The sequence below is a fragment of the Dermacentor albipictus genome, chromosome 10 (genome assembly GCF_038994185.2).
Source record: "Dermacentor albipictus isolate Rhodes 1998 colony chromosome 10, USDA_Dalb.pri_finalv2, whole genome shotgun sequence".
In the NCBI taxonomy this organism is placed as follows: domain Eukaryota; kingdom Metazoa; phylum Arthropoda; class Arachnida; order Ixodida; family Ixodidae; genus Dermacentor; species Dermacentor albipictus.
This window is the reverse complement of record NC_091830.1, coordinates 53,102,825-53,127,450: the sequence shown is the minus strand read 5'-3', so window position 1 is coordinate 53,127,450 and position 24,626 is coordinate 53,102,825. Positions and strand designations below refer to the sequence as shown.

Here is a 24,626-nt window from a genome sequence, read left to right as displayed (position 1 = left end):
AAGGAAAAAACATTTTACTGTATTTTACAATGAACGCATTCCCTTCCATCCCAGTCTGCTTTTACGAGATAACCCACTAGTAGAAACTTCATCTGTTTTTAGTTTTTTGAAAGACGCAGCGATCCTAAACGAAATATAACGTATCACAGAACTACTAACCTTAAAAATTATTACCCGGTTTTTTCACGCATCTTATGATGCACCTCACCCGTTTTCTCAGTTCTGAGAAGAAGGCTGAGGTCTTCATTTGGTTTGTTGGGCTCCTCAGAGGCCTTGTCCGGACAAGGACCTTGCTGAGGATAGCCAATTTTGAAATAAGTTATACCATGTGTTTGGCGCATGATAGCCTAAGTCGCTTATGCGCCATAAAACCCAATACAATACAATACCATTTCTCCCAGATCCTTCGTTTCGTGCACTTTATTTAGGTTGGTCACATCAGCATGTAATTAGGTGGGTCTGTAGAATGTGTCTCTAGCTCCTGAAGTTACAACGTTTTTATTTAACTTGCATTCGGAAACACGTCTTGCTAAAACCTGGCTAAACACGAGGGGCTGCATTGTGCCATGGTCAACAAACTACTGACTCTGTTCATTGACCAAAACAATAGGTTACTGTAGTGGACACTTCGAAAATATTTACGCATCACACCATACGCAGTTACGTTTCTGCTGTTTAGGAATTGTGATGATCTTCCCTAGGTCATGTTTATCGTACTGGCTCTATGTAGTTTCTGGGGATACAGACTATGTGACCTACACCTGATCCGGTCTGTCTTCGCTGGAGACAACTGAACCATTCAAACCTTCACTCATGATGCAGTATGTTGAGGTAATGACACTAACTAGCTTCGATGGCGTTTTGAGCCTTATCTTGAATGTGCACACGATCTACGGGCCACGACGGAATTTCCCACTTATACTCTACAACTTACCTTCTGTGGACTTCTTGGTTCCTCACGGTCATTTTCCAGTCACTGTTGAGCTGGAGCAAAGTCTCCTTATCGTAAAAGGTAGCCAAAGTTATTTCATTATGCAAATCACGCGATAAACAACTTCTTTATACAGTTCCTGATCATGTACTGTGCATTCATACAACATGCTAGGTCATTATGTCATAAGCACAATAAATCATTTCATGACAAGAGCGATTGCCTAATACCTTTTCAACGCGACTTTTGGCCACGGTTACTACACAGTCTCTCAATCAATTTCGCTCATCTGATTAGTATAAGTATAAAGTTGGTATATCAAATAAGCGCTATATTTACTACCTTTTGCAAAACGTTCGACAGCGCACATTGTCGCAAATGAATACATAATCTTAATACCATTAAAACGAACCCCCGTTTGGTTTAATGAATATAAGGAAATTTTTACGTGCGCAGTTCTGCTGTAAGTCGACTGACTCGGATATTCGTACGTCAGTTCAGGAGTGTCACAGGACTCCCTGCTAAGTGCAGTGTCATTTTCAGTACATAAGAATAATTTGCTAGGTAATTTTGTGTCTAAAATGTGTACGCGGACGACTGCGTTTTAAATATATAATACCATCTCCTGATGAGCACCATTGTCTTAACAATCCAGCGCATGTTTTTGCAGACGGTGCATTACTGGGGAAATGAACATTAACTTAGAGAAAAAAGCATTAATATTGTCATTTCCCACAAACCCATTCCCTTTGATTTCTGATTACTGTTGACATTCGGCTCCAAGGGTTACCCATTAGGAATTCATGGTAATTAAAACTTTGCATTCAAGACAAGGTACGACCTTCATTTCTACCATTTTTTGGCCTAAAAACATTGAATACATGTTTGAACGCACTAAAAATGCGCTACTTGCACCGAACGTTAACAAAAATGCCAAAAGAAGCCAAGCGACTAACGTACAAATCACTAAACCGCCCTATCTTAGAATAGGCTTTTTTCGAAGTGAGTAGACATAAGCAACGTGAAGCTCATGCTGTCGCGGGTACACGAAGTATGGCTATAGGCTTCACTTATTGTCAATACGATCGGTGATTGCTAATGTTCTTGGGATGTTCCTGCGTCTAACCTACAACTTATTCCAGGATGGTGGGGAAATCAGTCCCTGAAGGTATTATACTTAATTTTAATAACTCTTCAAAAAATACTCACCTAAAGTTCACCAACCAATCTTTCATTAGAAGTTTCCGTGATCTAAACATCGCATCTCGAGCACGCATTCCGACATCTTTATAAACAGTTCTTTTCGTTCCTTGTGCAGGCAATCACTAAAATTCGTTGAGTCTTACAACTTGGCCATTGTCAATGCCTGAACTCCTGAGTGTTCTAGAAGAGTATAGCAAGTGTATAGCTAGGAACACGGTGTAAGAGTAGGTTAGGTGAGGGAACGGCGCGGGCGCGCCGCTACGCAGAAAGGAGGTCGGAGCATTCTGCTTAAACGGCGGTCAACAGAGGGTGCTTCTGGCTGTTTCCCGAATCTCCCGCTTTCGGCTCTGAACCGCCGGTACCCTGCAGAGGGCATACGACCAGGAAGCCGAGATTTCAGTACTCTCCAAACGGCATCTGAATGGCTCGACACATGGGAACAACAGGTTGTAAACGGTGACATTCCAAAAGACCTCTTTTTGACCCAGTCGACTGCCGAAGGTTTGCTCTTTACGCTGAAATCTGTCCAACTTTCTGCCTACCTTCTAAAAGACTGCGGTTTCAAGTACGTGTTGTAGGCCAAAATGAACCAGGACCCCTTAGAATGCTTTTTCGGAATAATCAGAGAGGTGGGAGGTCAAAATGGACATCCGACCTTTCCGTTTCCCACATTCTTGCAGTTATACCGCTTGCTAAGCATGTATTTTTGTTAAAACTTCCACAGCTTGGAAACTGTGCAGCGCCTGATAACAGTCAGGCTGCCGTTGTTACTCTGGAGGATTTAAGGGAGATATATCAGAGTTCAGGTAGGGAGCAGCCAAATAAACTGCAAGACTTGAAGCAGAAGCTTGATGGGCTGATCGAAGAAGGCAGCTGGGAATATGATGACATATTTGAGCTAAACGAATGCGACGCAGACGTTGTAGACTGTATTGTAGACTACGTCACTGCCTTTATATCTCAAGAAAACTCGCAAATGAGGCCTCCTGTACGATCTGCAAGGAGGCGCTTGAGGGAACAAAAGGGATCGCAAACAGGCCTGAAGCCGACCTGGTGAATTGAAAATCGAGAGGCAGGCTGACGCACCCGAGTATGCATCTTTTTGATCTCTTCAAATACTGTGAGCAGTAGTTTGAAAAATATGTGAGTGACAGGCATGCGTTCTATAGGACAATTGATGGCGTTCTGGAAACGTTACAGTTTACATTTCCATGCATTCTTCACAAGGAAGACATGCTTGTGAAACTGATCCACTGCTACTTGTGCTTGCGTATGCGTCAATACGGCAGGCAATTGCAAAGCCAGAAAGACAAAGAGCCAGGACTTGCGAAAATTGTCAAAAGTTGTGTGAGCCCGTGGTTCGAAGCGACCGCATATTTTCCCTCCCTTTATTCTCCCACAGTAACCAGTTGTTTCCGGACTTGTGCTTCTGTCAGAATTGTTCAATAAATTTCTAAGAGCTTTGACTTTCATGCAGTGAAGCGTCTTCATGATTTTGTGGGTGTGAGTATGGATATAATTCATCTTACCCTAATATCACGCTAACATCCGAGGCGGCACGCCCGTGTATCTTTTCGGCATTGGTATGGGTCTTTTCCTTGCACAGGGTAATGTTCGGCAATATCTAACAACTCGTAGAGTTAGTGCGAAGCCTGCAATGCGAAATAAAAGACAGTGTTTTATTAAACGCATATGCATGCCATCAACGCCACGTCGCGCTAGGCCCTCGAATATTGATTTCCACGGTTTGTTAAAAAGAGGTGAAATCTTTTTGTGTAAATAAAGGACACTTTACATCCCCAAAGTAAAATACGAGAAGAGGAAATCTTAAGGCCAGTTAACCACGCAGTTCAAGGAAATACAGGCCCAACGCAACGTATAGACCAGAACACGCTAGTCTAGCACCCAGACTAACCGAACGCATACTCTCGCACCCGGGTTGCCCGGTCGACCGGCGCCATTTTGTACTGGGCTGCCAAAGTGTGTTCGCCGGCGACCAGTAGACATGGCAAGCGCCAGCTCTAGGGCTCCAAAGTGCGGAAATGTGCCCGTTCACATGGATCCAAAGTGCAAGAAGTCATCTGGGCATCATTGCGTCGTGTTTGGATGCCAAAACAACCAGCGGAAAGGAGCAGATTGCTTAGCGCTGTTTGCGAAGAGCACAACACACGTAGGGAATCGTGCCCGTGCGGTGTTTTCAGCCTGAACTGATTTCCATCCGCAACGAAGAATGCCAAGCTGCGCCACCGGTGGATAGCTGCAGTGAATAGGAAGAACTACCAACCCAGTGAAAATGCACGAGTGAGTATTCGATCTGTGTATATTTTGGTGCCACGTTCAACTTTGCGCCCTACAAACGTAATATGTGTAACACGCAGGTTTGCTCCGAGCACTTTCTGGGCAACAAGCCTGCAGAGCAGAAGCCTGCAGAGCAGAATCCCGCGCCGGTGCTTCGCGTTGGCTATAACAAAAAGGCAAGCCTTTTCGTGTTGTCATTCAGGCAGAGCTCCCGACGGTTAAACGGAACAGTTGAGTTTGCGGTTAGCGATACTTGCAGCTGGTGCACGGAATGACCATTAAGCGTGAACGACAAGTTGTAGGCCTTGCTGGTGAGCGTTATTGCTAATGAAAGTAAACCGAAGTCTGCTCGTCACGTAGCATGCGTCCACAAAAACGTAAACGACGACTACTTGTCGCCGAAGGTGTTCTTGCAGCGCACCTACCTTTACGAGCTGGTGTTGCAGGTGTCATTCGTAACGAATCCATTTGAGCCTCCTGAGCTCTAAACTGCGTGCGGGCTGTTATGCGGGGCAAAGCGCAAAACATTTCCGTTCATATGGCGAGGAAAATAAGGTGCTAAATTATTCTTGTATTTTGTAACAAAATTTTGATCGCTCTCACTAGTCTTTCTTGTACTGTTTTTTTTTTCTAAGGAAGCGCCAACAATCCGATGGCCTCGCACAATCGAAACAGGTCTGGTACCAGGTAGCTGCAGTTGGTGGGGCTAATTTCTTGGAATGTAGGTGCGGTTGTTGTCTTGTACCAAAGGGGTCCTGATGATGCAGCTTTAAGTAGGGATGGTAATTTTACGTGCCCTGTCATGGTTTGTGCAACTGTACAACACCTGCATCTGTCATGCTCGCCCTCTTATACGGGCTTTGACTGCGCATGTAGTTGAACATTATAACTACTGTAGTACCTCATTTCTCAATGAGTGCAGGTTTAGCATCATATGCTGCTTGTTCGAGTGCTGTAGGCTTTTGTTCTGAATGTTGTACTCTTAAGTGGTTGCACGATACAATTTGCCTGGTGTATTTTCTATTTCATCTTGAGAGGACTTTATATCTTCGCAACAGTGATGGCATGGGAAAGAACTGCAGCCCTTCTTACTATAACATCTATTTTGTTTTCAATGTGCAGGTGGTGTAGGGCAGGCGTCTGCTAACCAGGCAGTCAAACGACCTCGCCAGTTGGTTGCCAAACGCGGCCAACCCAGTAGAGACCATGACAAACAAGACCAAACTGAAAGTGCAGATGACAGTGTTCTGCGTGCTTTAATAATATATGGCACCAAAACAGTGCTGTAAATTCCTTCACAGGTTACGTGCCAAAAAGCTCACACGTGTTCTAGCATATAGCGCGCGGTTTGTACAAACGTAATAGCGTACCTACCCGATGTATTCGCTTCTGCAGTCTGCACAGCACTCAGTGTGGCCATTTCGGACTTGCATGAGGTCTTGAAGTTTGATTGAATCCAGACAGTGAAAATGACAGGTTAGAAAAAACGCGAAACACGCCTTCCGCCCAGCTAAAAAGCCCAAGTTTCGCTTTCGCGCCGGGTCGCATCTCCTGGCGTGGCAGCCCAGGCCTGCTACTTCGCGGAGCTTGGGATAGATGGCGCGACCGGCGCTCATCAATATGGCGGCGCCCTTTGAATTCACAGTGTTCTGGTGTATAGCGCTCGCGCCGGTGTGGCCCGGTCGCTCGCGGAGCGGGGAAAAGGTTGGTCGCGCCATCTATCGGCTGCCTCCAAAAATAGAATGTTTTGACAGGGCGTTGGGAACGGGCGTTCTCTCAGCTAAACTACTCTTACACCGCGGCTAGGAACCATAACCACAGGAAAAAGTTATCACTCGTGTTTGTTTTACTGCCGTGCATTTTTATTTACATAGTAATATTCTTGTGCTATTTCCGATTTCTCATTACTTGGCACACTTTCGATTCAGAGTTGGCATGTGCGTTTGGTATTTCCTGTCCACTCCTGATAAAGTATTTTTGTAGTAGTGGCTTCTTGTGCTAATAGTATCGCCAAGCATGTTGAGAGTACTTACAAAGGTGATGAGAACTGTTCTCTTGTATGCAGTTCTCAACAAGGTGCTTGTTTGCGGAGAAAAGACACGAAGCGCAGTATTAAAAAGACCAACTTCACAAAAGGGTTACCTGGAGAATATTTAACCAGAAAAGATCTCTGCAAATCAGCCTTCCCCGAAGTTCGGGAGACGTACCTGATGGAGGTGAGCGCTGTGGTAATTTTCGAACTGCGTTATGCCTTAACGTAAGCAATGGGGTCTTCATCCCGATGAGGTGAAATGAGTGGGCGACAGGCTACATTATTTCACATTCTAACGCTTGCTAAGCATGTCAGCTTTCCGAGCCGTGATTAATCCAACGGCACATTGACGTTGGATGGGGCCGAAGTCTCGCGACGGTGGGCGCTTGGCCCCACGTGTGATGTTGTTGAGAGGGTAACGTCTTAAACTAAGAGCGAATTCAGGGCTACGGAAAAGCCGTCCCTCTGATAGTTTCCTATCGTGGCTGACAAAAATGTGACGTATCCCGAGACATTGAACGGCGCCAGTGGGAGCGATAGAGTAAATTTGGGATGGTGAAGCCGAATCAATCAGTGAGTCAATAATTCATGCGGGAAAAACCTGTCACTGAATCAAAGGGAACGCTCAGTCATGCCCAGAACATACGATGTTCGGCCGAATGCCTTCATTTTTCTCCTAGTAGGTATACATTGATTTTCTTCTAATTTTTTAAGGATGTACCCATCATGCGAAAATAAATTGGCTCACTTACTTTAGGCTTCGCATAGTGTACCTGCCTGTATATGGTCTGGCGCGCCTTCATCTGTGGTCTTCAAGTCCTGATGGTAGACCCTGAAGCTTCCGTGTTGTCTATGCCTCATAAGAAGTGAAATGCACAGAGCACTGCATCAGTTGGAATTGAACAAAATAAAAACTTAAAAATCATGCAGCACTTCATAGCTTCGAGACAACGAATAATAAATTACGCGTAGTATCATTGTGAAGCGCAACAGGAGATAGCTGACCTGCGAGAAGTCGATCTGGGAATCGAAAAATATAATAGTTTTGACGCTCTTTACCAAACATAGTGTATGATCGATGTAAAAATCTACGGTAAAACATAGGAAGTATTATCAGTAAGCGTGGCCCAAAATATCCCTAATTTTGAACCCAGTGAAAAGAAAACTTATTCCGTGAAGAAAATCGTCACGGTATTGGAGAAGTAAAACGAATAAATGCAGCGGAGTACTCGGAAATATATGAATTTTGGAACAAGTGGATGTACGTATTTGTCATAGAAGGATTCCATGCGTTTCTATTTTAAATACTTTCAAGGGCCGTTTGAAAGGCCTAGGAAGCACAGCACTTATAAGAGAAACGGCAGTTCGTAAAGATATCTATACACGTAAATCAGATGAAAATGTATAAATTTTGAGAGCTGATGAAGCCGAAGAAAATGTTACTATCAAAGTTATAACATTAAGAAAATTGTGCAAACACTGCAAACTAAGGAGGCTAATATCAATAGGAAGAACATATAGTATTTGAGGAACAGTGTTTATGCAGTTAACAGTAAGAGTTTCAGTAAGCGTGGCAGAGAAAGAGGACATTTAGGATTTATGAAGCAATCTTATACTGAACTCTACTGAATCAACAACCACGTCACCATTATTATAGTTATTGCAAATAGGAAACAAAGTTCAAAGATCAGACGGGTTTTTGAAGGCATGTCTGGGAGGGAGCAAATTGGCCGTAGGAGGAATGCAAATCGATTTATTAAAGGAGGAGTGATACGTTATTCAAAATGCTTGCCAACTTTTATTCATAGTTCCTCATGACATCAAGTACACCAGACTTAGAACAGCTCCATCATCACAATAATAAAGCCGAAGGAAGATGCTGAGGATCCTAAAATGTTGGCTTCTATCGGCGTCCATTCCTTATTATACAAAATATTTACCAAAGCAGCTTTAAATAAATGGTAGGCAGCAGCTCCCTTAAGTCGGCCTAGAAAGCAGCTGTCTCGAACAATGAGTGCTCGCAAACAAGTAATAAAAAAGGAATGACTCTAAATATATTTTAACCAACACAAGGAACGGAGCGTCCACAATGCCCCCAAGTTGTAATAACAAAGATGTCAGGGTGGTGTGGTCGGAAGCATTTCATTCGTAGAATCATTACCCATTGGTCGTGCATAGACCTAACGTTCGCTAAGATCTCCAGTGTCGTTACAGAGCACATAGCCTTCTGTTATAGCAACCATAAAGCAATATTAACTGTAGTCAAGAGACAGACGGTAATATAAACAAAGATGAAAAAGTACATACTCATGCAATATTGTTTTGTTGTTTTATTTTAATTACTTTATGGTTATATACACCTCCGCTCGTCATGTATCTTCACAGAGTTGAATGGCTCTGAACATTTTTATCGATGCGCCGGCAGAGATCCGACTTCTTTCGGTGTGAAAAACTGGAGTGTTAATTGCACTGAGGCTCACGTACCGCGATTTTCTTTCCGTAACACAAAGACCATGGGAAAGCACACCCGCTCGTTAGATTTCAAACATGAATTGGCACCTACTAAGAAGATATCTTCACTGTTCCGGAAGCTTTCGAGAACTGTACCTCCTGTTTTCCAGACGCGTATGACAGCAGAGAGCCTAAGACACCTTTGTAAGTTGTGTATAACTTGAGAAAGTCTGCGATTTATTTGATGTGCTGAAGTGCAATACATTGTAGGTACTCTAACACGCGGCAAGCTAAAATATTTATGGTTATTTTCATTTTCTTCAACGTAATGCAGCTTTTGTGCGATGCATAGCTGAGCGCGCATTTCGCATTTATTCTCTTTTCTTCGTGAATGTGGCTTTATAGTCATGTCCAAATTGCTTTCATGTAACGATTACATAAATGTACCTCAATATGGCATCTTTCGCAGGGTGGAGACAACAGCCGGTGCCTCGGACGCTGCTACATTCCCGAATACATTTATCGTGTCGGATTCAAAATGACGGTCTTCCCTGACAACTTCCCGTGCACCGCATATAATGGCGTATGTTCCTCTTATGTCCAATAAGGAAGCATAGCAGCAGTAGCTAAGTGCACTTGATGTGAATACGTGCACGCATACGTTACCTTGTGTAAGAAAATTCGGCATATCACAGAAAGGTGCAGAGTCGACAATGTTGAGCTCTCTTATTCCTGCAGCTAAAGTGCCAGGTAATCTCAAAGCCAAACACCTCCTTACATAGTAAACGCAAGGCGCACAAGAACTGGACTCAAGAAGAACACACACGACAGGACCGGTGTGTGAAGGTTATTCTTGAGTCCTGTTCTTCTGCGCCTTGCCTTTACTAATTCAAGCATGAGCCAACTAGCCCAAGCAAGAGTTTTACTTGAGCATACTCCTTACATAGACATCTTCTCAGGGTGTACTAAACTGGGTGTTCTTAAAATAGGGGATGCACAATAAGCTGATGGCTTTAACTATGGTCAATGTTCATAATAAGGGGTGACGATTAGGTTGGACCATTAAAAATTACAGAATGGGCAGGAAGTTAGTTGAGGTGGTGAAATTATCTAATTTTCTTGCGAAAGTTGAATCAGCTAGCGTAGCGTTAATTGGAAATGGATGGAAGATGATTTTGTCCTGCTGTGGACGTAAAAATAGTCCGATCTTGATGATAGCCCAGTTCAGTCTCTTCTCTTATTCTGAAAGGCCCTAAAGAGCCTGACGTTACCCAATCGACAAATCACAGTGCCCAGCTAGCTAAATAAATATATTCAATAAAGAACGTACCATTGTTTACTACAAAGTGCACGTTCTAAATGCAAATATAAGACGAGAAACAGTGAACTTGTGTATGCGTAGCGGGAATCTTATAACAACCCGCAATTTAGAGATGTTCATTATTTGAATACTCGTACAAAGCTGTATGTAACTAATAATTTTCTATATTTTTTAGGCTCTGCACTTGGATGGTGTTCCTTTTCTTCTCTAACTTCATATTGTCATGAGATTGTATGTGCTTACTTGATTCTAGGCGCCCCTTAATCAATGTCCCCTGTCGGGCCCTGTAAGGTATATTACAAATAAATAAATAAATAAGTAAAAATCATCTCAAAGGCATTGGAATTGCCGTTAACAATATCTTGGACTGCTAGACACGCTCTCTTCGGAAAGTGTTACACGCCGTGGATGCTTAATGGCCATGGTGCTGGGCTGCTGAGCACGAGGTCGCGGGATCGAATCCCGGCCACGGTGGCCGTATTTCGATGGGGGCAAAATGTGAAAATACCCATGTATTTAGATTAGTTGCACGTTAAAGGACTCCAGGTAGTCCGAATTTCTGGAATGCCCTCTACGGCGTGCCTCATAATCGGAAAGTGGCTTCGGCACGTAAAACCCCATAATTTAATTTTTAATATCGGAAACTCTTAGCTGAAACTACCATGTATTTTGTAGCACATCTTCAGGCCGAATATCTGGTGAGTTGTGCTCGACTTACAATTCGAAGGAAAAAGCAACTCTACCCAACGTGACGAAGCAGGATAGAGAACACAGAAATGCCGCTTAGATTAACTAATTCAAATTTAGATTCGATTACTAAGAACGGGTACAATGACGTGGTTCTTTCTTTGTGTATTCCCTATTTATTTTCTTATCAGAATCCAATCCTCTTGTTAACGTACTTAATGAACGAAGTAGCCCGACAGTCAGTTTTCATCTTCGTAGTTTTGCTAAGTGAAAATGTCATTAATGCGGATTAACTTAAATTTTGCATTTGAACGTACGGCCCAAAACGAGCTAATAAACGTTTAGTGAATCTCGTTAACTAGCTACCTGGACTTTGCAATTTCTCGCGGAACTGACGTACAGATCTTGCACAAATGCGCCTGACAAGGCAATAAAACGTTATCTGTCATAAACAAGAGTTAAAAACCTCTTCTAACTAGATAAAACATTCATAGCACAGTTTAAAACTCTTTTCGTGCACTTTACTGCTTGCAGAAGTAGTCTGTAGGCTGCGCAGTTAAAAGAATGCTGCACTTTACCTTAAGTACCGGCATTGCCTTTGGTGTTTCCAGTTAACAGGAAGAAAAGGATACATTGATTCGAAATCCGGTTGTCACCTCTCTGAATATCAAGGAATTCTGCGATTCGCAAATATAGAGTTATATCGACAGAATCAGCTAGTCAGCGACGTTTCCAGTGTTTTCGAAGCGTCGTCTAACTCACACAAATGTACAAATAAAATGTTAATGTCCACTCCTGCAATGGAAGGTCCCAAGCAGTCATACTTTCGTGTGGTTAGGTAAAATCCAGCACGATGAAACAGCTTTCTAAGTCGGATTACTCAAATGCAAGTGAACACTAAACAGATTTGACATGGCATGATGACGTTTATAAGATGAGCGCTAGAAATCACTTTATGTAACGGGCCTTTGTTTTTTATTTCTTTCAGACGGTTTGCATAAATGGTGACTGCATGAAGAAAAAGCTAAAGTATGAAACCTATCGACCATCAAAATGAATGCACAAATAAACACTTCTACTAGAGAAAATACCTGTCTAAAGTTTCGCTCTAAGGATTCTAAAGCACATGCAGTCTAATCACCTGCTGGTTTGATATGAATGAAGCTCTCGTGTTTGGAACTGGGTCAATGGTGACCGTATCATTTCATTGAAAGGTGCTCTATCAGCCATCAAAATGAATGCACTACTTGTATTAAAGATAATACCTGTCTAATGTTTCGCTCTCAGGATTCTAAAGCACATGTGCAGTCTAATCGCCTGCTCGTTTGATATGAATGGAGCTCTCATGTTTCTAGCTGGGTCAATGGTGACCAAATCATTTCATTAAAAGGTGCTTTTTGGTTGCAAGCAGGGGCACACGTTCATATCTAATAAATGTATTACTAATCAATCAGAAATTAGCGCTTCGATTCAGTTATACGATAATGTGTTGCCCAGTAAAATATGTAGTGCCGATTATCATGGAATTCATGACCAACGCGCCAAATTGACCTCGAATAAACAAACCTTTAGGTTAAATAATGTAACTGGAGACCTGCTCCTGAGACGCATCTGAGATTTGGCTTATTGGCGACCATGAATCGTAGGTATGTTTTTCACTTTTATCAGATATTTTTTTGTATAGCATAAGATATGACACTCAAATAAGTTTATGTACATAGCGTTTTACAGAGGCGTGTACTCATGAAATGCAGATGGCCTTTCAGATGCAACATTTAGTGCAAAAGAAGAAAGCGCGCGACAATTTTTATATCTGATACAATATCCGCACCTCGAATGAATTTGAAAGAAGCGCTATTTACCAGCTATGGTCGCCCAGCCACGAAGTCGAAAATATAAACTCGCAATCGTGTACGACGACAATATTACTCATTGTAATTACTGTTGTGCGCAAATGCATAGAAAGGTGGTTTGATAAAAAACTAAGTGGAACGATAGTGCATTTTTACCGCGTGTATTTCGGCGCCCGTGCAATCATCACGACTCGTTTGTAAGTGGACGTGTCTTGCAAACTAGCGGGATACAATTCCGGTATGTCGCGTGTGCCATACAATATTCAATGGAAAACTGAATTAGTATTTTTCGTTAATCATGTGAGTGATGTCCTCCGCTTCAACTAATTGAGCTCGAGGAATACAATTACGCTGATTCCCAAAGGCGGTTTCTTGAATTTTGTCAGGAATCATGCGAGGATGAACGAGGATGGTTAAGTAGGCAAGTTGGAACCGCAACATGAGTAGCAGTGCAATATAAAGAACAGCAGACAAAAATGAATGATGATACAAGCTCTTTCTCACAGAAGGAATCTTAATGCTATAAAATATGATACATATATCCTGCGAACAACAACGAAAAATAAACAATACAAGGAAGCGACAAATCCCATGCTAAGAGCAGTCAAGGACTGCAATATTTTCTTTCGTAAGAGCAATAGAAGGTTTGCCAACGATTATGTTTTTCTGCAGAAATAACCAGAATGCTTTAGCAATTCTATGCATGTACTGGCCGTTCTTTGTAGTTACTGCGATAATGCAAAGCTATGAATAGCTTTGTAGTTACGGCACTGGTAATTAAAAATACACGTGTCTTAACCATCTGTGTATCACTTTCAAAAAGGAAGATATGACAATCCTTCGTTGGCACTATATCATGAGGGTTATAACGTGAAGCTATAACATTCTGTTTCTATTCTGTTTCTGGCTCTTTCAGAAGATTGGATAAAAATGTTTCACGCCACCCCTACTCCGCTTGTCTCTTCCGCGACTTACGGAAAAACGCGAACAATTCTTTTTTCAATTCAATTCAATTTATTTCTGCGCTTCATACATCAGAAATGTGGGCAACAGGGACAAAAATCTTTGTCAATCGACAAGTTTGACGGGGTCCCTATAGCCTTACAGACAGTCAATGGCAGCGCGACAGTGGTTGTTATCAATGTTAAAGCAGTATACCTCAACTCTAGATTCTAGTGAGAATGCAAAATCATCGCTTATGGAATGCAGAAAATGTGAACAGGTACAGCGCATACATATGGTAAAGTACAAAAGAAAAAAAGAAAAAAAGATATACCACATTTAACAAATTCAGAACAAATCAGTAGGGGTGCATGATGACGTATTAGCAAAGCTACTAAAAACTACTTAGAAAGTAAAATTTAAGATCAATGTTCTTAATATGAAGACATTTATATCACAATAAATAAATTAATTAAAAAGTTTGCCTAAATGATATTCTGTAATCTTTACACCTTACATGACTAGTGCTGCATGATTATGCATGATTAGGCCAAACAAATAGTCAGAGGTATTTCTGATCCTACAACTTTTTTTTCGCCATTAGCCCTTCGCTGTTGTCCAGATATTTGTGCGGCACCCACTTCAGCAGTAAGTTGCTGCGTCGTGCAAAACATCGGAAACTCACCACGTAAAACAGACGTGTACGCACTAAAGATAGATTACTATGCCGAGCAAACTTATTTTTCCGGATAGCCGAGGTTTGCCCCATTGCGAAAGGAATAAAAGATGATGGCTAAGCAATCGCTTTTGCACTGGCTGCTCATAACTGCTGGGGAAAATTAATTTACCTGCGTAAAGTAAACATTTCTCCATGGCAGCATAAAAATGTCGGTACTTTTCGGCATGCTTACAACGTTACTGTGCCAGCTTTTCTGCGCTGAATCATTGTTTTAGCCACATGTTTTAACTTTTGGCTCTACGCCGGCACCATTTTCGACCTGCTACCACAGACTGAGCAAATGGAAGCGGACCAATCGCGCAAGCCAGCACCGCCGTCCTCTTCCGGTTACCTATTTTCGCTGTGCTATCGCGGGCGCACTGCAACCCTCTCCACTCCTGCCCGCTCTTCGCCTCTTGACAGGCAATTAGATACGAAAAATTTACCAATCAAGGCAATTCCACCTGCTCTCATTCACCTGCTATCAGATGGCCTCCTACGAACGAGGAGGGCTTTGCTTTGGCTACTCAAACAACAACGCTACATTTCACTGCCCGATGCTTGCGTTCGTGGTTTTGTAAATTTCGCGGAACGAGATTAGAATAAAATCAGAATGGAACACTTTTCCGTTATAGGGCGCATGTCTATTGTATGCATGAGTTTACCTGTCGCGCTGTGACGTGATAATGTGTACTTGTTGTGGCTATTTTTGTTGTTCGTAGTTAAGAAACCATGTTTTGGTTTCCTCTAAAGCTTCTGTCATAAGACAACAGTTTTTGTATCATTCACTTTCTCTGTTTGCTGTGCACATCTATTTTAGAATTCGGAAAGACAGCTTTGCTGCAGGCTCAATGTCTCATTCTGCTAATGAAACCACATTTACAAGTCCTCTGCCAAGCTGGCTTTACTATGTAGGTGGCTTATGCTTTTCAAGTAGACAAGATGCATGATACCAGTAGTGGGTAGCCATTGGCTTTAAAAGTCATCGCAGCCTTAGACACGGCAGATGTTGCTTTGGTATACGCCAAGACACGGCCTCTGGTTCTGTGCTGTAAGAAATCTAAAAGTTGCTTCGGGGCGCAAAAAAAAATCAACAACATTGAACGATGCTATCAGCACTCATAGTATTTTAAATTGTAATAACTCAATCATTTGTGAACGGCCGACATATTCTCTAGTATGGAAGCACGTTTACGCATCGTTCTGCGAACTAATCGGTGCTCACCGAAATTCTTCCTTAAAGCTAAGTCGGATTCAGACACTGAAATTCGTTATTCTGGAGTTTTGCGTGCCGATTTGATTACGACGCACACCGAAGTGGGGGATTCCGGAATAATTTTGATCACCAGGGGTTGTTAATTGAAATTTTCTCAGCCAGTCACATTCGGAGTCTGATTCATCCAAACTCTGCTAAGCTGGACCTGATCCCGACTCGCACTCGCCAAAATTCTACACAGCCTGGCTTACTAAAATTTACATTCACTCGTCGGTCTGAATGCTTTTGAGAAGGTCGACTAATGAGCGAGTTTGCCAAATTATGCATTTGCTCGTAATCTAAACACTGAGGAAGCCCTCCTAATTAATTATTCACTTACTGGACACATTTCAATTAAAGTACAACTCATAGGATATTCTGGTAGTCGTTTGAGACTTCTCTGGCTGTGCTACGAATGTAGCAAAATTACGACTTAAAAGCTGTTTTACAAGATTAACCAGGAAAATCTGATTATAACTTTATTATAATCATATGAGCCCCATTACGCTATTGTAGTAAAGTTTATTTGCTTTTTTACACGAACTTTGAAGTGCCACAAGATCATTTCTAAAATGCCATTTGAGTAGGCCAATTAAATTGTTAGGGTTTAAGGATCCGATACTCTACAGTGGGCTGTAGGACACCGTAGTGTTCAGCTAACTATAATTACTGGCCACCTCGGGCTCTTTATCGCGCGCGCAATTAAACATGTACATGCGTTTTGACATTCTGCTCTCATCGCAATGCGGTCAAAGTTGCCGGAGTTGTGGCAAGCAGGGAAACGCTATATCTAGTGAGTTATTGCGGCAAGTATATACGTTTTATTATTTTATCATGCCAGCACTACCATACATACTGTCAGTACAGTTTTCAGTATTGCGCTCGCGTTAATGAGATTTGCCTTGTAGCACAGGGCATGTATGTTTTGTTTTTGTTTTTTTTATCTATGGATTCTATGCTCAATTCTCCCGCTATGCAGTGTTTTTGTCTTAACACGCTTGATCGGCAGTAACGAAACTGTTGTCACAAAGCATGCTTCTCTAAAGTTGTAAAAAGGCACACCAGTGGCTACATGGAAGTACTGTTCTGCACACGTGAGAAGCTATCTGAAGAAAAAAATACTTTTTTCCCTGGCTTCCTCTACGCAGCCTCGTGTGCCTATACTGGAAGTAATGTGAAATCTCGCTCTAACGTGTCTCTAATGCAGCGAACGTATCGTACAATAAAACGCTATGTACATGTTAAATGGCGCTGTAGCTTTAGCATTCAGCGATGTTAGTTTTTCTTTCTAGCTTTTTTTTTCTTCTAGTGGTCAGATGGAAGCTAAGAGATGAGGTCGTAGGAATGAATATAAATGCAGGTCACTTGAATTCAATGTCAACAAGGTTACGAACAGGATGCCATTTCAGTGTGACCAGCAGCTCGAAATAAATATTCTTGTTGGTTGCCTTTCGCCAAAAAACGTACTTTAGGCAGCCTTCTTCATCTCAGAGGTTAAAGAGATATTTGAACACACATGATGTGCACGTGTTTGATTGCCTTTGCTGAATATCACTGAGACCTACCAAAATGTGCAGCTGAATTTACGATAGCTAGCTTGGAAGGAAAAGCGATGATCTAAAGGTACTGTGCGACACTGTAAAAAAAAAACTTTGCTGATGCAGTTGCTCGAAAGCGGTTATTTCTGCAACGATATTGTCCCTCTGGATGCGTCTATTAAAGACACGTTGGAAGACGACGGAGTACAAGACTGAATGTACGAGTTTTCGAGCTACTTCACGAAAACGCATAGGTTGTTTCAACATTTACTAAAAACGTTTTCTGTCAAGCCTTAGAACATTATAAATCAATTGTTCAAATCATTCGGGCGACCCTGAACTGTGTGTTAGCCTGTTTTGTTACGCTACCTCATGTACCAGTGTACACAAAAAGTTGGAGTTCATCACTGGCACTAAGAACTGCATCCCGCTACAAATCGCTAGTATCTTCAGCTTGCAAACTGCAACAGCTGCTGGACGTTTCAGCATGCACCCTGGGGGATAAACCTTTACTGTAGAACCAGCAGTTTATCATGGCCAGGCCTAAGCCTCCCATGAGGAGACGTCGAAGGCTTGCCTCGCCGCCGCCTTACGGGGTGCTGGGTCGCAAAGGTTTGGTCGTCGAGGCTGGCTCCGCCGAGCCTCATGCAAGCTTGAAGAGAGGGTCGTGGTGTTAATGTGTGTCTACTGTGCTCGCCACTCCCACAGCATATGCGGAAGCGCACCCGGATGAATGCCACAGCTCCGGCAGTTGGAGACAATGTAAACGTCGGATAAGGTTTAGGCGGTCGGGCGAAGGGTACGTTTTGTTTGTAGCAGGCGCACGGTGGTAGCCTGCGCTCGACTGAACTTGGGGTGAGGTGGGGGGAAGGTTCTGTGACAGAGGTAAAATGCCTTAACGAGATCGTTATGCGTGGTCAGACTCGCGGCAACAGCTATATTTTTCGCGCAATTTACCAGCATGCTGTGGCGTTTTACTGGTGGAAGCTTCGCGGTGGTTATATGTTTACGCGTCAGCGTCCTTCTCTACGTCACCTCAGCCGCGAAATCATACCCCACGCCGCCAGCTTGGACCATCTACCGTGATCGCGCGTCGTACCTCGTGGTCTTTAGCCCGAAATATCGGCCCAGCGTGCGGACCTACGCGTAGACCTGGCTTGCCTACACTGCAGCTGCAACTGCTAAAATGACACGCATTCTGATCTGACCTGGACTGTTCCTGTCCTTTGGGGTGCAAGTAACTGCGACCTATTGAGCTAGGTCCCATTTCAATGTAGGTTGCAAGACAAGACAAAACAAAAACGTGTGTTGGCGATCGGCAGTAGACGTTCTCAGTCACGCAAATTTTGACCGAAGTGTTACAGAAGAAAGTGCCGCACTGTTTTCCGTATTCTTTTCTTTTTGCAAAAGAATGTACGTACAAGCTGGCAACCACATCAACCGGCTGATTGCCTTACTGGATATTGTAGGAGTAGTGTTCTGTCAAGTGAACGGTATGCAACCCCAGTGACAGTAATTGTTTTCATGAATTTCACCGCCATGTATCGTTATTTTTTTACTTTTTTGGGAGGGGTTCGGGCGAGTGCAGCTTACGTTGAGCCCAAGTGCATGTGCCAATAACAAATAAGGAAGTCGCCTTTACATTGTGCAACATCGGAGTGGTGTGTGAGAGACGCTTTAAAAAATAGCGTCCATTTGTTACTTTTCAAAATTGTTTCGCTCGTCTGTAACGTATTTCCGAAACCAACACCAAGTCGCACGTTCACCTTGATTAACCATGCCTGTTGATTAGTTGGGCGAAAATTATTTGAAGCGTTATTTTATAGGAAAGACAGAGAGACGAGCCCTAATAACAAACTTTATTCACTCTGCACGCTATATGAAGGTGACTGCTCAAAATTGAACTGCGACAAATAGAAGGCAAAACATAGTTATGGCGGTTGCGTACTAGGCTAAGTTGAGCGTGTATTTTAATGACAACCTTTTGCATTCAGCCTCCCAGAGACGATGCGCCCCCTTCTTATACATTCCTTCTGTGGAAAATGTCGTTTAGAAAACAGTGAGAAAACCCAGGGTTGTGGCAGAGACGTTGGCCAAAGCCATTGCCCGGTTCGAGGGCTGGGGCTAAAATTTTGGAGGCAAGCTGCTAGATGTGATGAAAACTAGAAATGGTAGAAAGAGGTGAAAACGGCTCGAAGTACACGAGAGTAATGCTTGAATGGCGATATGCCATTCTGTATCGCCTCGTAAAATTTCCGCTTTAAGGTTTCACCAAAGACCAAGTGGATTGCGCGAATGAAGAGCTTTGTAAATTAAGGAAGATGGCCACTGGAAGAGTTCTACTCCAACGTCGCCAAAGAAAAACATAATTCCGTGAATTCATTGCCCTAAGTACCCTCAGAGACCTTCTTAATAATTTCTCACACAAAAAACAAAGCCATCATAGCCGCGATGTTCATTCAGGTCTGTAGAATGCCGTATAAAGGTTCCGCCCTACACTACACTAGACTACACTACACAGTGGCTCAATAATTTTTTTTAATAATTGGGTTTTACGTGCCAAAACCACTTTCTGATTATGAGGCACGCCGTAGTGGAGGACTCCGGAAATTTCGACCACCTGGGGTTCTTTAACGTGCACCTAAATCTCAGTACACGGGTGTTTTCGCATTTCGCCCCCATCGAAATGCGGCCGCCGTGGCCGGGATTCGATCCCGCGACCTCGTGCTCAGCAGCCCAACACCATAGCCACTGAGCAACCACGGTGGCTGACACAGTGGCTCAGTCCATGCCTTTAGTGTTCGAGAAATTGGGTGACACGTATCATTATACAAGTATTCTCTGATGGCTCTGCGGACGTGGAACAAGAGTCTAGTGCTTTAGCCTTCGTGGTACCCTCCCTGGGAACATCTTGGGCTGCCTGCGTTGAGCGGGTTGTTTCTAGTGCAGGAAGCAAGAAATTACCGATTCAAACTGCCTCGATGAAACTTATATCTTGCCGGGTAAAACCATTAGCAACGTTATTGTAATGAAAAGCTTTAGTTCAGGCCTTGCAGCGAGATTTTCACGTGACAGTTGCTTGCAGAGGCCTTTACGAGACATCAAGCACCTACGCAGTTTGAGAGTTCACCTGGACTTTCAGCAACTTCCAACCATGCTTTCATCACACATCGGCTTGTACGGAAATCAAGATGCTCGTGTTCTTCCGCGCCAAGCGTTGAAGCGCAGAGCGACTGCCTAAATAAGGGACTTAGAAGATTCGAAATGTGCTTATTACACCGTGTGCGCACCCGATCAGCGAGAACGCCGCCGTTGCCAAACAAAATAGAAATGTTGGCCTCACCAACGTGTTGTTTCTGCAAAGCCCGCAGTGATATAAAAACTTTTGTTCCAGAATGCCGCGAACGTTTTGGAGAGTGCAATACTGTACTTGACAGATAAAAGCATAAAGTTACTCCACGCGCTACCGTGGAGGAATTAGCGTTGCCGCAAGAACACTGGATTTTAAGTAGAAATCTGTTTAGCCTACTCCTTATATTTTTTATAGATACTGGTCTAACTGCCGAGTTGTGAAGTTTACCATTACAACGAGACGCTCGGCTGGAGAAATCACTGTCATGCCTGTGCAAAGTTAGACCCGCCCGTAGCTTGCTTGCAGCTTGCTCGAAGCAGGAAGATATTCCTGCTTCTCCAGCCGAGAGTCGCTCACGTGCGCCATCTTTGCAGGCGAAATGAACATGTTAAAGACATTTCAGAGTCACGGAATGCACGCAAACCGTATGTAGCGTTTGGTCGGTATGGCTTAAAGTTTCGTACCTTTGAATGACGATTGCCTGCTTGTCGCGATGCCCAGACAGCAATGTTGAAAATAGATTAACAGCTTTAGCCGAACTGCCCCGACATTCAAGCTCACGGCTCGTGAAGTTACGTTAAAGAAACATTCTATCTCAATAACAGTGTAAACAGCAGCACAGCGTCGACGTATATATGTGTATTATATGTGTAACATTGATGTTCAGAACGATAGCCGTAATCTTGCACACAATACAGAACAGTCGAGGCACTAAAATGCAGAAATAAATGCTCAAGAGTTTCAAGCTGAAATGCTGAAATGTTCATGTAGGCTCGTCAGAAGGTACAATTATGATCTAATGATAAGACCTACAGAAGTAGCAAAATAACAGAGTGTTGAGAAAGTATTACACGTCCCATCAGGCATAAAAGCCGGAGTTGTCCGCAACGAGTGGTACCAAAATCAATGTGACATCATGAGCGTCTTGTATGACGTCAGTAGTGCCGCAGGAGATAGTACATGATATTACAACGTTAATTAGTAATATTTGTGACTAATTCATGTGAATTAAAGTGAATTAGAGTGAGATAATGTAAATTAAAGTTACAACATGTTCGTGTAACGTTGACATATTGTAGGCTAAAGTGAAGTAAGGCGAAGTAAAGCGAATTAATGTGAAGTAATGTGAATGACGTTGAATTACAGTGTCTTAAGGTAGAGTAAAGTAGATTAAGGTTGGTACAAACTATAAAAAAAGGTGGATGAAGTTGCACTAAACTAGATTAAGGTTGGTACAAATTACAGCAAGATGACATAAGGTGGGTTAAGCTAGAGTCGTGAAGAATTCGTCACTATGTAGTACGTCACGTATCATAGGCGTACCAATTATTCAAAGAAGTCATACTGCTTTCTCATTCAAATCATTTGAGGAGAGTTAAGTGACTGTCAATTTTTATAACCGCAACTTGAGTAACTTTTGCTGTGGTGACTGTATTCCTCCTTACTACCTAACGCAGTCCATATGCAAACGATGATGTTTTCTATCATATATCTTCCGTGCACCAAGCGTATAGTATTGAGATAATTTTATTCGACAGAGGTACGCTTAAGAAAATCACGAAAGTTGTTTAGACTGATAAATTATCTCTGAAAACTCTATTTTCGCTATTTTGCCTTGAATTTTCCCACAATGATTAGGGTCAATATGCGAGTTGTTGAATTTGTTGCCGATGCCCCGGTACTTGTACGTCAGTGTGACGTCAGATATTTCCCAGTATTTTATCGGACTTGTGCCGTTGTGTCTCGCTGAAAGACTAGTAAACTTGTCATCCTTGGACTTTGGCTCCCTTACAATGCAGTGCAGTACATGAGCGCCGATAAGCAACTAACCAGGCCCGAGCCTACGCCCACCGAAATTAGTGACGTCGCGGCGGGCTCGTGCGAGCCCTTTAAGGCGGCGTCACTACCGGCTTTCGTTCTTTAGTACTTCCATTGCTTACAATTCCTCTTCTCAATGTAGGAGTGGCTTTCTGGCGTTGTAGGAGTTTAATTTTGTAAAGAAGCTCATTTTTTTTATTCCGTAGCGTTCTGTGATTATGCAGATATAAATGGCACTACGCACTCACTCAGTTTGTTCACACAGGCGGCCGCATTGTGTACCCGGAGTTATTTCGGAGCCGTGAAGCAGATGGTGGCCGCTTGCTGAAGATAACAGACGACATTCTACTTAAACTTAAAAAGAGTTCGGTTCTTGAAAGAGAGTTCCTCGTGAGGACTTACTCCAACGGTATACCTGTGCACACCTATGTAAGTGAGTAAATCTGGTACCTTTTGAAACAAGACACATGCTTGCACAAGACCAGTCATAGCGAAAGTCTGCCGTTCGCTCTAATTTTTTGCAGATGAGCGGACCTTACCTTGAGGATGACCTTTACCATGATGAAGCATCAATGGCGTCGGTTACTGTCTCCTACGACAGCGGCATTAGAGTGGTTTGAAGTCTACTTACAACCTTATTTCACTTGCATAACTACCATTATTACTATCAAATTTTATGGAAAGCACTGATCGCTGTTCGTCAATGAATCATGATGCGTCTAGACAGTTGTTTGACACGTGATGTTGTGATAAGGAATATCGTAAATTGAAACATTAATCTTACCTTGTCCAAGAAAGTACGTGCGGTCGTTCTTCTTTCAGGGCATTCCGGTTCACAAGTTTGCAGTAATCCAATCCTTGCTTCTTCTGTTTACTATCGCATCAACCACAGTGCACTTGTTGAAACCAGAAGGATACTAACTTGCGTAATAGACATACGGGCGTATGCGTTTGTAGTTGCTTTTGCCGAAATAAGAACATTCCAGTTATTTGAAAGAAGAAAATGAAGTTGCGCCATTCATCGCGGCATTGACGACATCGCATTTTTTTGCTGCATCGGCAGATTTACATGCTTCGTACCAAACTCTACAGTCCTATAAGAGCCGCCTAGAATTGTGGTTTGATGGCATTAAGCTCTCTCTTAAAATATCAGAAAAGGCATCATTCTAATTTTCCGTCAAAGCATTCCTGTAGAAATTAGCATTGTTTATCGACAAGAGATAATCCAGCAGGTGAATTCACTTACACATGTGGGAGTAATGCACACCGAAAAGATTAATTGAAGTCCGCGGGTGGAACACAATACCTGAAGGGGAGCAAGCGCAGTAGGAATGCTGCGTAGACTTAACAGCAACCGATCAGAATTGCGTTGGTGTGCCCAAATTATGTTCTATTGCTTGTATGTTCGCCCGATAATAGTGTTCGGCTGCGTTTTGTTTTCTGGGGGACCTGTCTAGGAAATCTGGTGTACGGTTCTGTTAGAACGAGAGGAATTAGGTTTATGTCTTGGGCTTGCTTAGTTTGCCGCTAATGATATCTTATATCAAGAAGCAAAGCCGCCCTTTCTTCTCATACGATTTCATATGCTGAAAGTAGAAAGCTTCCTAAAAATATATTTATCACCATATAAGAGGATACAAGATGTTTTATTAATGAATCTGCCACATTTTCAACCATACATAGTATTGCTCATGTTGCCTTGAAGTTGTTGTCGTAGAGAACTATTGGACCCACTAAATGTTCACCTCTGCGTGGTGGCCTTTCTAAATTCCTCTGTTATAGTCGCTAAAACTGAATTCAATTATACTTTTCAAACAATGATCAACATTTGTCCGATCAATATCTGTATAGTATATTGGAAGACCACCTTACACACCTGGATAGAAAGACCGTGATAGCAACTGATGCTTCCGTCTGTGAAGGAAAGATCGGTGTGGGCATTCTATCACCATATCCAAATTGTTTTTTTTTTCATTCGGCTACCTGACCTCACGTTTATCTTTCAGACAGAATTATTGGCAACTGGCTTAGCATTACGCAACTTGGCACCATCTCTGTCATCAGCCGTAATTTTAACTGATTTTCTGACTGTTGGTTCTTCACCAGTCACTTCCTAATTGGCAAATTTATTAGAAACTGCCCATTCTCTTCTCCCAAGGCTTTTACGTCTTGTTCGTTTAATATGGGTGCCAGGCCACAAGGCTCCAGCCTTGAACGAACCTTAGGA

At 42.8% G+C, this 24,626-nt stretch overlaps 1 protein-coding gene across 3 annotated transcripts in view; it reads left to right on the top strand.

Moving 5' to 3' along the window:
- The window catches only part of LOC135907637 (A disintegrin and metalloproteinase with thrombospondin motifs 5-like), a 109,056-nt gene that overhangs the window by 46,334 nt on the left and 38,096 nt on the right, over window positions 1–24,626 (top strand). For all 3 annotated transcript variants that reach the window (XM_070527169.1, XM_070527170.1, XM_070527168.1), the window contains 2 exons: window positions 6,498–6,648; window positions 9,385–9,498. In XM_070527169.1, the coding sequence (XP_070383270.1) occupies window positions 6,498–6,648; window positions 9,385–9,498 (265 nt within the window). The remainder of the gene's footprint in view (window positions 1–6,497; window positions 6,649–9,384; window positions 9,499–24,626) is intronic.